Source organism: Onychostoma macrolepis, chromosome 09, assembly GCF_012432095.1.
Source record: "Onychostoma macrolepis isolate SWU-2019 chromosome 09, ASM1243209v1, whole genome shotgun sequence".
NCBI classification, from domain to species: domain Eukaryota; kingdom Metazoa; phylum Chordata; class Actinopteri; order Cypriniformes; family Cyprinidae; genus Onychostoma; species Onychostoma macrolepis.
The window spans coordinates 10,489,268-10,506,364 of NC_081163.1; the positions used below are offsets into that span (position 1 = coordinate 10,489,268).

General features: G+C 36.5%; 2 protein-coding genes across 2 annotated transcripts; both read right to left on the reverse strand.

Moving 5' to 3' along the window:
- Positions 1-107: 107 nt before the first annotated feature.
- On the reverse strand, positions 108-9,081 carry lmln (leishmanolysin-like (metallopeptidase M8 family)). The gene is made up of 17 exons (XM_058786638.1): positions 8,816-9,081; positions 8,282-8,379; positions 8,170-8,200; positions 7,939-8,021; positions 7,675-7,792; positions 7,019-7,197; positions 6,799-6,904; positions 6,619-6,713; positions 6,335-6,452; positions 6,147-6,254; positions 5,946-6,022; positions 5,406-5,516; positions 3,393-3,525; positions 3,050-3,209; positions 2,783-2,913; positions 2,160-2,370; positions 108-1,878 (listed from the first exon to the last, which is right to left on the reverse strand). The coding sequence occupies exons 1-17, from the start codon at positions 8,942-8,944 to the stop codon at positions 1,778-1,780; spliced, it is 1,989 nt and encodes a 662-aa protein (XP_058642621.1). The 5' UTR covers positions 8,945-9,081; the 3' UTR covers positions 108-1,777.
- A 468-nt stretch (positions 9,082-9,549) lies between these two features.
- Positions 9,550-16,994, reverse strand: lss (lanosterol synthase (2,3-oxidosqualene-lanosterol cyclase)). Its single transcript, XM_058787430.1, has 22 exons — positions 16,710-16,994; positions 16,065-16,233; positions 15,847-15,985; positions 15,482-15,590; positions 14,704-14,825; positions 14,498-14,594; positions 14,257-14,392; positions 14,024-14,132; positions 13,814-13,932; positions 13,560-13,657; positions 13,426-13,453; positions 13,247-13,303; positions 13,102-13,173; positions 12,748-12,798; positions 12,509-12,658; positions 11,489-11,585; positions 11,296-11,401; positions 11,153-11,218; positions 10,992-11,072; positions 10,730-10,900; positions 9,997-10,075; positions 9,550-9,904 (listed from the first exon to the last, which is right to left on the reverse strand). The coding sequence occupies exons 1-22, from the start codon at positions 16,721-16,723 to the stop codon at positions 9,767-9,769; spliced, it is 2,208 nt and encodes a 735-aa protein (XP_058643413.1). The 5' UTR covers positions 16,724-16,994; the 3' UTR covers positions 9,550-9,766.
- Positions 16,995-17,097: the final 103 nt, after the last annotated feature.

The window sequence follows — 17,097 nt, forward strand, 5'->3', positions numbered from 1 at the left end:
TTTCATGTATGTGTACAGTCACTCAGCCCATATTTTAAAAAGCAAAAGTTTTTTTAATGGAATATCTGTGCTAGATATTCTGTTTAAAAAAAAGAAAAACAGGGGTTGTTGGATAAAAGAGTGAATTGACACCGTGACAAATTTTATATTAGCACTATAAAAATAATAAACAAAAAAGATACTAATCATACTGATAATCACGCTAATGTCATCTGATCTCATATAAAGGTCTATAAAAAGCACTTTTCTCAAGGGCTTTTAGTGAGTTGATTGTTATAAGACAAAGTCTATAAAGATCTGCAGCCTTGGTAGGACAGCCCTTTAGGACCAAAATCTGGCAACACATTTCAAGGTAAACAGAATCAGTATGACAGTATGTCAAATAACTAATTGCAATAAAACTAAATCGCACACGTACCACAAAGTCCACAAGTCTGAGACCACTAATGAAAATGCAGTATTTTGCAGTATTTAATTTAGGACAAAATGTCTAAAAAAAAAATGATATAATAAACATAATCTGAGTGAAAAGTAAAATTAAAAATTAAAAGAAATTTAAGAATATTTAGTTTGTCATCCGTTGTCATCCAGCACTCGAGCCAGGGTTATTATAGTTAACTAAAACCATTGTTACTTCAAATCAAATTAATAGAAGTTGCCACGGCAACATTCTTTTCATTTAGTTAAACTAAGAATAACAAAAAAAAAAAAAACTAAAAATTATACTGAAATAAAATAAAAAGTAAATAAAAATCACAAAAATCACAGCAAAAAGACTAAAACTGAAAACAAAATATTAAAATAAAAATTAATTTAAAATATATTTTAAAAACTACAATGGTATCTTAATGATAAAAATGGACTCGAGCTGCTCGTGAATTTGAGAATGTGTGTAAACTTATGTTCTCCAGCATGATTTGAGAATGATACAAAGAGCATCTTTTGCTTCAATGGAAGCAAGAACATCTGACTTGTCAGTATAAAGAGACCCATGATCAATGTCAACTTTTAGTGACCTAGAAAATTGTGTCTTCATTTTACATCATATTTTTATTTATTTTTGAAATCTCACAAAATTCAAAAATGTTGTTTTCCTGTAAATTAAAAAAAAATATCCCAGATTTTTAATGTAATCTCAGACTTCTGGATCCAACTGCGTATTATTAAATTAAAACACATTTAAACCCTTTCTAAACTATGTATCTTGTACAACAGCAATATTCAAATTTCTATAAATTATTTAAAAATAAAAACAATTAAAAACCAGCACTTGCACGGTCCTTAAAAGAGATCTCACTTGCACTTCTCCATGCAAAATCACAAGCATCGTCAGTCACATGACCTGATATACGCTGATCAAAACATTTCCAGCAAGTAATTTCACGTAACAACAGAGAAGCACCATGAGCAGAAGACGAGAGGTGAATATCTCCCATCATTCTCAACCAGATGCCTATTTCATGACCCAAAATGCTACGGGTCCATCAGAGAGTCAAAGAGAACATTAATTAGCACCTGCATAACCGTAACTTGCATGACTATGGCTTCACATTGGATCAATAGCTCGCTGGCACCTGACAGCCAGGCAAGGAGGAGTGCAATCAATGGCTTTTCAATCCCACCTACAGTCCACACCTCCACATAGAGAGAACAGTTATCAGATCACAGACTACACTATGGAAATGATTGCCGTTTTGCTCTCCAGAGCAGCTAAATCTCAAGGGAAGCCTGTAGCATATCAAGGCATCCATATTCACCCAATCAACTGGGAACAAATTCAGTCCCTGCCACAAAGCAGGAAGCCGATCAGCAGTGGAGTAAGAGTTAACAGGAGCTGCCATAAGTTCACCACCAAACAAGAAGACCTGGAACAAGGATCTGAAGAAAAAAGAATTATTATAATATGAAAGAAATTAGCCTTTTTTTTAGAAAACAAACATATTTTATACTGTTTGAACTTTGTTATGTACCTGGTTTACATTATGTATTTGGAAAACTGTTGTTCTTTCACATAATTCATATTTATAAATAATCATCATAATCATTTTATTTGAGAGAGATCAAATTGGTGGCTTCAGTAATTTTTTTTAAACCATATTTTTTTATATATATATATATATATATATATATATATATATATAAATAAAAAAGTAACTCACCTAAGCGGGCACTCTTGGTGGTGTTTTGAGGGGGGATCTCATGAGGGAGGGGGCAGACGCTGCAGAAGTCAGAGCAGGTTGGGCAGATGAGCTGTCCACTGTAGACCCATTCATTCATTCGTATGCTCATGCTGATAACCTGACCAGTACGAACACATGGATAGGACTCATTCTGCACCCAGACCGACAACCCTTGGGCTGTACAAGACACCTGCAACACAAATCACAGTTTCAGTACACATAAAGCATCATTTTCCTATGGTGTAGCGGTACACAATGCCCCAGTTGAAAAAAAAAACAAAAAACAAAAAAAGTAAAATAAATTTACACGCATATTTACACTATCATTAAGATAAATTATCAAAGGTGTCAGTGAAGACAAATAATGTTTATTTTAAATATATGCTTTTATAACCGTTTATTGAAAAAAAAAATTCTAATAATATGTAATAATATGCAACAATATACTGTTCTTACTTTTTGATCAAATAAATGCAGCTTTGGTGAGAATAAGAGACCTTTTTCAAAAACATAAAAACATCTTCATGACCCAAAACATTTGCTATATAGACACACTTCTGCAGTGACTGTCCCATCTCTCATGAGATCTATTACATTATTACCTTATAGCAACCACTGCCCCAGTCTGGGTAGGTCATTCTTTTGGTGCACTGCTCCATTACAAATGGTGACTTCTGGTACAGACACACTGATCCCGGGCCATACTGTTCCGCCCCATAGTTTCTCCATGTGGCTAAAAAAAATCAAAACCCCAACAGTCTCAACTACATGCAAAAAAAAAATACTGAACAACACAAGGAGGAATAGCCAAATGAGACCTTCTATTCTGCTTCTAAATGAAGAAAGAATGTGAGTCAATGGCATCTCACCTGGCTGGTTCTCCTGTATCCTGCAGTAAGAGCTGCGCTGGTATTCCCCACCCACATGCCAACTAAACTCCTGGCTAAAAGGACAGTAGTCTGCGATCTCTACGGCCCCTCCGTATGCTGGTAAATCTTCCTCAGGGACACCAGGGATACGGTCAAAGTACTAGTGGATGGAGAGGGTTTATTACATTCAAATCAACCTTCTATAAAGGCAGTCATCTTGTATTTATCTGTAAACAACCAGTCAATTTTATTTCTATAGTGCTTTTCACAATAAAGTGTTTCAAATGAAGAAGAACTGAGTGAAGATACAAAGGATTTTTACCTGCATTTCTGCTGATCTTACCTGATACTCTGCAGGAAGCGCATGAGGAAACTTCTGCAGATTGCACACGGCCACTGCCAGCTGGTCCTGCCTGCAGGTGAGCTGTAGAGGTGCGCTCCTCACAGAATCACAGTATGGGCTCAGGGTTGGCCTCCTGAACAGATGTCTAATCAATGACCTAAATCTTTACCAATATGCTGCATGTACAGGTGCTGGTCATATAATTAGAATATCATCAAAAAGTTGATTTATTTCACTAATTCCATTCAAAAAGTGAAACTTGTATATTATATTCATTCATTACACACAGACTGATATATTTCACATGTTTATTTCTTTTAATTTTGATGATTAGAGCTTACAGCTCATGAAAGTCAAAAATCAGTATCTCAAAATATTAGAATATTTACATTTGAGTTTGAATAAATGACCATCCCTACAGTATAAATTCTGGGTATCTCTTGTTCTTTGAAACCACAATAATGGAGAAGACTGCTGACTTGGCAATGATCCAGAAGACGAACATTGACACCCTCCACAAAGAGGGTAAGTCACAGAAGGTCATTACTGAAAGGTGTGGCTGTTTACAGAGTGCTGTATCAAAGCATATTAAATGCAAAGTTGACTGGAAGGAAGAATTTGGGTAGGAAAAGGTGCACAAGCAACAGGGATGACCGCAAGCTTGAGAATACAGTCAAGCAAAGCCGATTCAAACACTTGTGAGAGCTTCACAAGGAGAGAACTGAAGCTGGAGTCAGTGCATCAAGAGTCACCACGCTCAGACGTCTTCAGGAAAAGGGCTACCAAGCCACCTCTGAACCAGAGACAACGTCAGAAGCATCTTACCTGGGCTGTGGAGAAAAAGAACTGGACTGTTGCTCAGTGGTCCAAAGTCCTCTTTTCAGAGTAAAGTAAATTTTACATTTCATTTGGAAATCAAGGTCCCAGAGTCTGAAGGAAGAGTGGAGAGGCACTGAATCCATGTTGCTTGAAGTCCAGTGTGAAGTTTCCACAGTCAGGTGTTGGTCCACTGTGTTTTCTGAAGTCCACAGTCAACGCAGCCATCTACCAGGAAATTTTAGAGCACTTCATGCTTCCTTCTGCTGACAAGCTTTATGGAGATGCAGATTTCATTTTCCAGCAGGACTTGGCACCTGCACACACTGCCAAAGGTACCAAAAGCTGGTTCAATGACCATAGTGTTACTGTGCTTGATTGGCCAGCAAACTCGCCTGACCTGAGAATCTATGGGGTATTGTCAAGAGGAAGATGAGAGACACCAGACCCAACAATGCAGATGAGCTGAAGGCCACTATCAGAGCAACCTGGGCTCTCATAACACCTGAGCAGTGCCACAGACTGATCGACTCCATGCCACGCCGCATTGCTGCAGTAATTCAGGCAAAAGGAGCCCCAACTAAGTACTGAGTGATGTACATGCTCATACTTTTCATTTTCATACTTTTCAGTTGGCCAAGATTTCTAAAAATCCTTTCTTTGTATTGGTCTTAAGTAATATTCTAATATTTTGAGATACTGATTTTTGACTTTCATGAGCGGTAAGCTCTAATCATCAAAATTAAAAGAAATAAATATTTGAAATATATCAGTCTGTGTATAATGAATGAATATAATATACAAGTTTCACTTTTTGAATGGAATTAGTGAAATAAATCAACTTTTTGATGATATTCTAATTATATGACCAGCAACTGTATATTTAAGACTACAAAACTCCAGTTTCTCTGGAGAAGATACAATAAGACACTGGAATCTGAAATAAAGAACTGCTATAAATGTACAATACACAATCTAATTTGTTTCTGTACCACTAGCAACATGAGTTTGTATTCCCAGGGAATACATGAACTTATGAAATGTACAGTTTTTTTATGCAATTGCATGGCATCTTGATAAATGCACCTGCCAAAACAAATAAAAGTACATTGTCCACTTAATACAACAACAACAAAAATGATTTTTTTCGCAAGTGTACACAACGTTTTATGACGCATCTCATGTATCAAAGCTTACGTATGGCGATGTTGGTCTATCCAGAATTTACAGCTTTTCATCACAAAGTCGCAACCCAAACCTCTTCCCCACTCCAAGTTCTCCGCCACACTATAATTGGCCCTGTACCACCTTAAAACAGAAAGTCAATCATAGGACAGTCTTAGCATTCTAGCACTTAAATTATTAAATTACACTTAAAGGGGTAGGTAGTCCACCAAAAAATGCAAATTCTTTCAACATTTACTCAGCCTCAATATATATACAATAGATATATAGATATAGAGGAATGCTGAAACAGTTTCAGGTCCCATTGATTTCCATAGTACTTTTTTGTCCATACTGTGGGGAGTGAATGGGAACCGAAATTGTTTGGTTCCCAACATTCTTCAAAATATCCTCTTTTGTGTTGCACAGAGCATATAGTTTGAAACAACATGAGGGTCAGTAAATGATGACAGAATCTACATTTTTGGGGAGAACTATACCTCTAAATGTAGAAGTCCACACCTTCGTAAGTGAATAAACTGCATTAGCCATGAGCAACAATACTTCTCTTACCCTGTATCCTCCATTATGGCCAAAGTAATTCTGGAAAACACTCTGTTCTGTGTGTGAGATCCAGTCATTGCCTCATTCTGTTAAAATAAAACATGCTGAATTCAATACAAATAAGTTTTAAAAAAACAGTACTTTGACAGTACTGACACTAAAATAGTTAAGTGTTCATGAACACCACCAGGGAAGATTTGGTTTCAGTACCTCTAACAGACGTTTTTCCCAGTGGTTGAACTCTGTGCCAGCACCTCCCTGGTTCTCCAGTTCCATGCCCTCTAGAATGGGGCAATTAAAATGTCTCCTGGCTTCCTCCTGATAAAACATCACAACAATTCATGTAGCTCAATTCGACTATTTAGATGCTGTTCCTTTAAAAGTAAAGAAATACTTACAACTACACGTGGGGTGGCCAGAAGATGGACCGTGTGTCTGACCATGTGGCCTCCACGGATGTCCCACAGCCGGGTTGCTCGTTTGATGACTTTATCACTCCATTGATATAACCCTAAACTGAGAGAGAGAGAGATAAAAGAAATAAACACAGTGCTATATATATATATAGTTTAACTATGAAGGTCCATTATATACATATATCAGGGGGTCATGGGGTTTTTGTTTTTTTTTACCTTAAATTATATTTCAAAAACAGAAATAAAAATACAAATATAACCATCACCTTTCATTGTATGCAGGTAGACCACTTGCAGAACGTGGTGTCAAAGGTTTCCCATCATCATCATGGTAAAACGCAAAGAGTCCCGCAGAAAAACCCTTAAAACATATAGAACATATAATTGAACAATGATAAACTATAAAAGCTCTCCTCATGAGGATGTGCAGAGTTTAATGTTGTTACCAGGGCATGTATGATCTCGTGTTTGACTGTGGACAGCATCCCTTCAAACTCCTGAGGTTGAGTAGAGATCATATTGGGACACAGATTGGCATATCCAGCGATGGGCCTACATTAAGAAATTCTGCCGTTACTGTCAGCAACACACTGGACTATTTCCACAGTATACTCTAAAGCAAATTAAAATCAGCAACATTCCCAGTTCATTAATTATTGCGATCACCTGTCCAGTTCAGACTCCAGCTGGCAGTATGCTGCATAGGCTACGATGTTCTCTTGTCCACAACGCTCTGTGGTCATCGCACTCACATACAACACAAAATCAGCCCTGACCACCCCCTCACCATCAGGAGGACCAGCGGGGCCGCATGACTTGCCAGACTCACTGCAAACCCTGCATTGCTAAATGAGACGTCATTCTATGAATCAAAAATTCTCATATATTACCCTGCAATGTATTTATATTTATCAGTATTAGAATTCATTTTATCCATAAAAATCCACTTAAAATGGATCTTTAAGTAGGATTGGTGCTTCTGTACGTATATTTATGCAGATCATTTTTAAAAATGTTTACATTGAATTGAAATTGAATATATTAACAAATATCAATAGACATCAACAGACACTTTAAATTTTCATACAATGCTCATTATATGTAATTTAGGCTTGGTTGAGTAATTCACACCGGTATGAAATAGATATGTGGACTATTGCTCATATTAAGGTACCAAAATGAAAAAAATGTTGAACAAAATCACAAAGTCTTAATGTTTTTTTGTTTTTTTTACTAATCTGTATGGTTTATATGCAGCAAATATATTGTAATAAAAAAAAAAAAAAAGTAATAAACAAAATAAGGAAGGAAATATTTTTAACCTGCAAATGTTGTTCAGGGACAACAACTGGGCCACACTTAGTGATGTCTGCACACGGTCCCTGACAGTAGCGATGTGGATCATCTCTTTTCCTAAGGTACTGATTGGTTGCGCATTGTCTAATCATTAAGGGAAAAAAAAATATTGGGATTACAAAAAAGAAACTAATGAGATTAAATATCCACCAAGCTTCCAGAAGGACATGGCTGAATGCAATTTTAAGAGGATTTGCTGTCAGACAATACTAGGCTGAGAGGAGAATTACCTGCTCAGTAATATTGGACCTGACTGCCTACGAACCCTGAAGGCCTTCTGAAGATAATCAATGGCCTGTGGGAGGAGCTTGTCCTTGAAACAAAGCAGAAAAGATCATTATTGAAAAGATCAATAATGTATGTATGCATCCTATTTAGATGTGAAAGGCCATTTACAAGATTTAACAAATAATATTTAGCTTTACATATTAATAAAACCTTGACTACAGAAATCAAAGTACCTTCACAAGGCTGCTTTTGGCTTCATCTAACCTGTGTGAGCAGTAAAGATATTAAGTCAATGTATAACAATGACAATGTGGCATTACTGTATTTAATAAAATACAAACTAACCAATCCAAGCTGGAGTCGTACTCTATTTGGATCTTTAACTGCTGGTCAGTGCTTCTTTTGGTCAATCTATCTGGCTTCAGAAACACTTTATGTATGACCTAGAATGGCAAACAGCAGACATTATTAGAAGTACTGGTAAAATAATATTTCATAGAATATTTGAGCAGTGAAGGATGATTGCACATAAAAAAAGCTAGGACTGCTATATAATTTCTTTATGTACTACAGAAGAAGTTACACAGATTTTAAGGCGAGCAAATTATGACATTTTTCATTTTATGGTTAACTGTCCCTTTAATGTGACCCCATCCAGAGATAAATGCCTTTTAAAGTGATAGTTTTACCAAAATGGAAAATTCTGCCTTCATTTATTCACCTTAACGTTACTTTCTTTCTTTTGTGGAACATAAAGGAGACATTAGCAGATTGTCAGCCTCAGTTATTATTCATTTTGGGGGATAAAGCACAACATGGCATGATATTAAGAAGGTATTTGAGAAGCAGAAGAAAGATGAACGAATAAGAGGGACTGACCTCTGTGGGCAGGGGCACTTTGTGGTCACAGGTGTGCGTCTGTGCGCCGGTGCTGATGAAGATGATGATGGTGTTAAAGACTAAAGCAGCTCTAACTGATCGAGGCTGCCGCCATCCCGACGCCATCATTCACTCCGTGACTTTAACATTCATATCTCCGTCCTGTCAAGCTGCAGAAAGCACTTCAATACCGCATAAAACTGTAGGATGGTCCGTGAAGAATTCAAATCAGCTGTTCATTAAACCGGCTTCACCCGTAAACCCAGAGCAGCGTGAATGCGGAAATGCTTCAGCATGTCAAAATAAAAGCCTGTACCGAATATAAATGTAATAATAATAATAAAAATAGTAATAATAGTTGTAGATACTGGCATGTTTTCTTAGCTTACTATGAACTAAATTCTTTGTTCAGCAGGGCTGTAACGTGTAATGAAAATACTTATCTAATACTGCACAATGTATACTACATAGGCCTACCATTAAAAAAAGTATTGTGAGAGAGCTCATTACGCAATATTTGTCACATTACCTCATTACTTTGCATGTTTATTTTTATTATTATTATTATTATTATAACAATAATAATTTGTACATACCTTTAACATAGAGCATTCTAAACTACTGAGCAGCAGTATGCAGTTTTCCCAACAATATTAAACTGAATTGATTTCAATCAGTGCAAACAAGAGGGGGGAGATTACAAAACATAAATCACACAAAACTGTGAGCCAGAATATAAAACGATTTATTATAAAAGTACAGAAAATCACATTTAATTACAGAATCATCTACACGAAATGGTAATTTTATTTTTTAAAAGGATATTTAATTTATTAAAGACTTTGATAAATCAGTTCTACTTTCTAAAGAGCAGCAAACAGGTTTGTTTCAAATAAGAATGGTCTTTGATCAGATACTGCTTATTTGAGGCACAAGTACACAGTATCTGACTCAGAGTTTGAGTTTCCCAGCCAGAGGGCTGCAGGGGTAGAGCCGTGAGAATCGGCCCAGCGTCCACACAGGAAACACATTCCTGTAAGAGGTGTAGCTGATGGCACAGCTTTTATTGAACACTCCAGAAATATTCTCCTGAAAACAAGGAAACAACCCAGCGCATTTTATTAGACTGAGAGAGAGAGACCTCAGATGAATTTTGGAGATCTAGCAACAGCTTTGCTTACCTGTGGCCAGTCTCCATTGGGCAGCTGCCTATCAATCAAAACTTGAATGCCTCGCTCGATCACTCTGATGTCAGGGTACCTGAAAATGACATTTGTTTAAGTAAATTAACCCTGTTTTGGAAAAGCAGCCTCATCGTTTTCCATGCAATTTGCCATAAATCAACATAAAAAAGTTATCGTTAACAGTTATTATAGGTTGTCAAACACTAAAATCTGAAATACAGAATTTTTTGGATCTCAATTAATAGACTGTTGCTGAAAAAGCCATTTTACCCTCACAAGGATTTGAAAAAAAAAAGACAAAAAGGCAGAGGAAGTACAAATAGCAATAGATATTACTTACACTAAGTACAAATAATGTTATATACTATTTATACTTTCTTCCAGTTACTTGTATTTGTAGTTTGTACTTGTTTTATGGTGTCTGCACAGCTAATTCTGAACACAAAAAATACATTGGTTAAATTGACCCCTAACACAATAGAAATAACAATAAAAATAATGGACATTTTTTAATTACCTCACATATTTTGTATTTTTTTAGTCACTGACAAGCTACAATAGAGGATTTCTGTTTTTGCATGAATCTTTAGTATTTTTCATAATGTTGATTTTTGGCAAACTGAATGGAAACCAATGTGGGTCAATTTGCTCCCGAACACAAAAGTTGTACCCAGTTTTTGAACAGGAGGGCAGTTCTGTAGAGGTATCTAAAAACTACTGCTGATGTTACCTGACAGCCATCAACCCCAGCAAAGCCCAGCAGGTGTTGTGGATCTGTGAGTTCTTGCTCTGAACATAGCGCCGCTGCTCACATGACTCAAAGTCCTCGCCCCAGCCTCCATCCTCCATCTGCTTCGACAGCAGGAACTCACAGGCACGTTTCACCTCCACACAAACAGACCTGCAAGGGGTTAAATAAAGTGCAGTAAAAGAATATGAGTTGATGATTTATTAAATGAACATCAATATGAGAAGACAAACAAATATCATACCCATTTTGGAAAGTGTGGCCCATACATGCAAATGCCTCCAGACCAAACCAGACTCCATATGTGAAACAGACTCCCCAGGACCTAAGACAAGCAGAATACTTCAAAAACAGTCTAAGAAGCAACAGAATCATGTCTCTGATTACAAATGAACCAATGCCTACCCTTCCCATGAGCCATCAGGTGTTTGAACCCTCCTGCAGTAGTCCAGCCCCTGCTGAAGAGTTGTCCTATGTGATCAAGAGACGTGGTTTAACCAAACCATTTTTCAAACCACAATATGCTGAAATACTGTGTTTGGCTGTACCTAATCTCTTCTGCTCTGTGCTCAGGATATACGCTGTGAAAGTGCTTCAGTGCCTGCATTACAGCTGAGGTACACTCAACATACGTGTAGTCGATCATTATATCACCTGGGAGAGAAAGAGGTAGAATCAGAAATGTCAAGACAGATGAAAAATGCACTGTCAACTGAATATGAAATTTTACTGCATGCTCACCAAACACTTCAGATGGGTTCAACAGCTCCAGCAGTTTTCCACCACGTTTGGTCTCATACGTGGCAAACCCTCCATCAGGATTTCTCATGCTTAGCAGCTGAAACAAAATCACATTTTTAAAAAAGAAATTAATACTTTTATTCAGCAAGGACACATTAAATTAATCAAAAGTGACATTTATAATGTTAATGAAGATGTCTATTTCAAATAAATGCTGTTTTTTCTATTACAACTTTCTATTAATCAAAAAATCATGAAAAAATGTTTCAGTTTCTATAAATCATTGTAATTCATCATTGTAATAAGAAATGTTTCGGCATATTAAAATGATTTCTGAAGGATCATGTGCCACTGAAGACTGGCGTAACGGCTGCTAAAAATTGAGCTTTGCCATCACAAAATAAATTACAATTTAAAAAATATTATCATAGAAAACAGCTATTTAAAATCGTAGTAATATTTCACAATATTACTGTTTCTACTGTATTTTTGATCAAATAAATACAGCTTCGGTGACCATAAGAGACATTTTTCAAAAACATTAGAAAATCCTACCGCCCCCAAATTTTTGAACAATAGTGTATATGATTAGTGTGTTTATTCTGACACAGCTTGTGAGTTTGGATGCATTTCACTGTGTAATTTCATTGGAAATATGAGCCATGCGTGAACAATAAAGAAGTGACAATATATTATATCAGCCTATGAATAAATACTGAATATAATTAACTTACATTTGTTTAAGAAAAATAACTGAGATTAAAGATAGGGAGTAAAGACCCTCTAAATACGATCTAACACTGTCTATGTTGTGAGTTGATGAGATTTGAGTCACAAAGAGGCTCAGTGTTGCATAGTGGCTTAGGCTCATTGTGCCCTTGAGCAAGACACTTAACCCTAGGTTGCTCCAAGGGGATTGTTCCTATAATAAGTGTACTGTAAATCAGATTATTGTGGCTCTGCACTGGTAAGACACAGACAGAATGTTAAACATGTCTGAATTGTAAACAAGGCTTTTACCACATTGACAGCATCAAAGAGTCTTTCAGTGGAAATTTTTTCTTTGAGGAAACCACACTGCTCCTGCAGAAGCATCACAGATTTCAGTCCTTCCGCTGTACAGTCCGCAACTATCCAACCACAGTCCCGCGTGCTGAAGGGAAAACCTCCCTGAATCACACAAACACACACTCATTAAAGTGTTTAAGAGCACATTAAGAATGGTTAAGAAGGTTGAAATGCAATACCCAAAAGTTTACCTTGTTCATTTGTCTGTAGTATTTCTCGTATTCCGGAGGATTATTTTTGATCTATAATAATAAAAAAAAAAAACGATTAGACCTCACACTGACACCAAATTATTACACTTCAGTGGGGGCCAAAAGTTTGAAACTACAAGTTAAATGCTACTATTTTGTTTTTATATAGATAGATAGATATATAGATAGATAGATAGATAAGATTTCAATGTGGACTTTTGGACTCCACTGTATTTGGATTAACATAAAAAAATTATTAACATTTTCAAATCACAACATAGTTCATTTAAAGTGTTAAAGAGGCTGCAATAATGAAGAACATGAAACTTAAAAATGAGATTTAATCATCCTCACCTGGGTCAGATTAAAGAAATGATGGGCTTGTGTGAGGCACTCTGTAAACCTGGGGATGTCCTGGGCACCTGCCTGTTCAGAAAACAAGGCCAACTGATCAATCATCGGTTATGCGCCAGTTTGTTTTATTAATAAAAATATATACCTCAAGAAATGCTTGTACTGCAAATGCAGTGTCCCATAGCTGTGATCCGTTTGTACCCTGATGGAAAATAAATAATAATAGGAGTGAGAATTGATATTAATCTTGTTAATAATAACATTTAACTGATCAGATAAAACAAACTTTAGAACCCAAAATTGTTCTTCATAATGACATCTCACCTGCATTTTCATGCCATCCAAACCCAGCCTGGAGCATTGAAAAAATAAAAAATGACAAAAAGACAGACAGAAACCAATTATTATTATCATTAAATATAATATAAGCAGGAAATTACTAAAATCAGACCACAAACCATAGATAGTCAGGAATCCTTGTCACATGCTCCTGAAAGGCAGGTGATGTGGGTCCATCCACATACCAGCGTACCAACATATTGATCGTTTTCGAAATCTGACAAAACAGGAAATTAGTTTTATACACACGGTAATATTTAAGAATGAATAGTTCAGATAAAACCTGTACAGAGAAACTGCACACAATAAAACCAGGGATGTGGATTAATAGAGTAAAAATTTATAAAATAAGATGTATTCTCTTTTCTCTCACCGGGCCAATGCTGATACACTTAGTGAAGCGATCGTCTGCTTTAATATGGTCATAAAGCTCCTTCACTGCTTTTTCTCTCAGCATAGTGCTGTGATGAGCTTCATACACATTCAGGATCACTGTAAGATCAAGATTGATAGTGTTATGTGACTTAATTGAAATGTAAAGTGTAAAAGATGATTTTTTACAGAGATGGTACACTTCTCTCACTATAAGCAATAGTAAGCAAGGTGCTGTGTGGTGTGTACAAGTCACAAGCTGCAACGTTGTTCCTCTGAGCTGGCCAGTCAATAGTCGAGTATTCCTGGACGTAGAGCTCCTGTTTAACACCCAAAAAACAAATAAAACTGTGACTGGATAGCAGAGTTCAGGCAAACAAGATAATGGCAAACTTTTAATGTGGTCTCAGAGTGGCCTCTAGTGGTGAAACTGTGAAACTTCACCTGTCTTAAACTGAGTATCAGTGGATCTTCATCGGCAGACAGCCTGACCGCATAGCAGTAGCTCATGGGTAGGTAGACCTGTCGACAGTGGCACCATAAAGTGGAGGGATGTGCCGGCACCCAGGAAGGGAACAACCTGATGGGGGAAAAAAAATAAAAAATTGCAAAAGGAAATCCAACTATATAAATGTTCAAAACAAAAATGACACTAAATCTGTAAACTAATGAAGTCTCGGGATACCACATCTCTGGAAAGAGCGTATTCATCCCTTCCCAGCTGTATACGTTGAGGATGGCCAACCAGAATTTACCCCAGGAGGGTATACCGACAGCACCGCCTGTAACAGAGCAGGACAATACTGAAATTGAACACCATATTATTTCATTTATTGGGTTACGTTACATATGAACATACATGTGACTGTTTGTATTTCAGCAGTCACAGACCTTTGCTGTGTAAAATATTCCTTGCCCGAACCATATCTGGATCATCCGGACCAACTCCCAGAATTCTCAGGGTGGTGTAATTCAAAGCTGTTCCAAAAACAGTAGACTTATCTTCAATGTGCCTGGAATGAATGAATATTTGTACTGTTCATCAGGTCATAAAGTAATAATTCCATTATTATCCCAGTGAAGTTAAACATTAAAGGAATAGTGGACCCAAAAAATTAATTAATTAATTTACACATCTTCATGTCAATCCAAACCTGTATGATTTTTTTCTGGTCCCATTGACTCTCATTGTATTTTTTGTCCATACAATGCAAGTCATGGAAACTAAAACTGTTTGGTTACCAGCATTCTTCAAAACATGTTCTTGAGATGAATTTACATTTATGCATTTAGCAGACACTTTTATCCAAAGCGACTCCCAAAAGAGGAATAAAGTAATTTGTTAAAGAGCCAATAATATTCCTAGTACACAATGCCAGGTTTATTAGATAACTAGATTAGGAGGCAAGATAATGGAGGAAAAAATCAGCACAAAGGACAAATAATAAACACTACCATTATGTATAAATGTAGTAGCATTTCAATTGTTTTATTTTTGCATTACAGTAATAAGATTGATTTCCTTCTCTCTTTTTGCAGTATAATAATGAGATGATTTCTAATTTATTTCTTTTGATTTGTGAGTGAAATATAATCTGGATGTTCCATGCAGTTGCAGGTATCATGAGATTCACCCCATATAATAAAAAACAGTGTTATCAATACTCACAGGCCCCAGCCTCCGTCAGGCAGCTGCACAGAGCGAAGGTATCTAACCATTTCCTGCTTCCATGCATCTGGCAGAGGGATCTTAGCAATATGACAGGTTATGAGCAGACCTGAAAACCATCAACAAATAGAGAAAAGGACAATTTAGCTTTAAAAATTCTAGGTTTCTCAGTACCATTATTATTTACTTCATAGTGGCAAATTTTAACCTTAATATTGCATGAGTTAATCGTGCGCAAAATTTTTTCATATAATGCTCGACTGATTATATTTATTTATATTATACATTATTTATCAGAATATTTACTTTCATCTAATGCCTAAACAAAGAAAGTCTGTCCAAATGGCTTATTATAAATGAATGACCTGGAAGTAAGAAAAGTGGTCCACCATAATCCCCAGCCCAGTGTCCATCTTCAGCCTGGAGACGGCTGTAGAAGTCCATTCCCTTCAGTGCAGCTTCTACTGCAGTGTGTGCGGCAGGGGATGCTGAGATGAACTCACCCTGAGGTCAAGAAGAACAGATTAGATATGAAAATGAATATAAAAGTTGCACTGTACTTGTCTGTAATGTTTATGTTTACCGTGTCCAGTCCCAGAGAGTGAGATTCCAGCATGCTTTGCTGTCTGTCCACGCTGCCTGCCTCTTCAATGTACCTCCAGGTCTGTCTGCCCTCCACATTACTCAACCTCCAGCGGCTGAGATCTGACACTGGATCAGTCTTATAGGGGCCTCCCCTTCTCCGCAAACACCTGAATCAAATCTTTAAAATGTTACACTTGGATGGGCATAGTAACAGTAGTACAGTAACACTTTTCAAGCATTTAACAAACCTTTGTTTAAAAAACTGATGTTCATCTAACAATATCAATGAAAAGCTTTTTTTTATTATTACTTTATTTAAATTATAGTTAAGTTTGTCAGTACAAAACAGCACTGTAGAAATACTGGCATTGTCTTTCTCAAAAAATAAACAAACAAATAAACACCTTGTAGTTTCATGACTTCATAAATCATATTATGTTATAAGAAAGATAGCATCTACAGATATGCATATAGTCTGCATTATAGGGCATTGATACTTATAATATAATAATAATATACTGTTTATTAAAACGTCATAATATATTAGTTTCTGTTTAACGTGTCTTATCGGAAAATGTATTCATCTCATATCTGCGTGATTTTAAAACATAAGCATTCACCAATATTAGACAATTGTACTCACGTTCCCTCTGTCATCTTTGAAGAGCATGAGCAAAACTTGTAAACTGAAAAAAACCTGTCATATTTCAGCTGATCGAGACGGTAAACGCCTCCTTAAAATCAGCCTGGGAAATGTAGTTCTTTATTCCTCTTAAATCGTTCTCAAAACGGTATAAACATGGAAAACTACGTTTCCCATTATGCTTAGCAATGCCTTCCGAGCGCGATATCGCATGGAGAGATATGACCAGAGGACAGGTCCTCCAATCACATGTTAGAAACATAGCAAAATGGGAGTGACTTGTCAGTTCACACCAACCACGTTTGGAGTGTCATGAATAATTAATCAGCTCATGTTAATTCGCAATTCAAAGGTTAGCCTGTAATAATACGAACAAAAACATCTCAGT

Coding starts and splice junctions, on each gene's coding strand:
- lmln (XM_058786638.1), bottom strand. CDS start 8,944: ATGATGGCGTCGGGATGGCGGCAGCCTCGATCAGTTAGAGCTGCTTTA. Junction 7,198..7,674: donor TCCCTGAACAACATTTGCAG/GTTAAAAATATT, acceptor CGTCTCATTTAG/CAATGCAGGGTTTGCAGTGA. Junction 2,371..2,782: donor GGGGCAGTGGTTGCTATAAG/GTAATAATGTAA, acceptor TTTGTGTTGCAG/GTGTCTTGTACAGCCCAAGG.
- lss (XM_058787430.1), bottom strand. Junction 14,595..14,703: donor GAATATTTTACACAGCAAAG/GTCTGTGACTGC, acceptor GCTCTGTTACAG/GCGGTGCTGTCGGTATACCC. Junction 12,799..13,101: donor ATTTCTTTAATCTGACCCAG/GTGAGGATGATT, acceptor TTATTATTATAG/ATCAAAAATAATCCTCCGGA.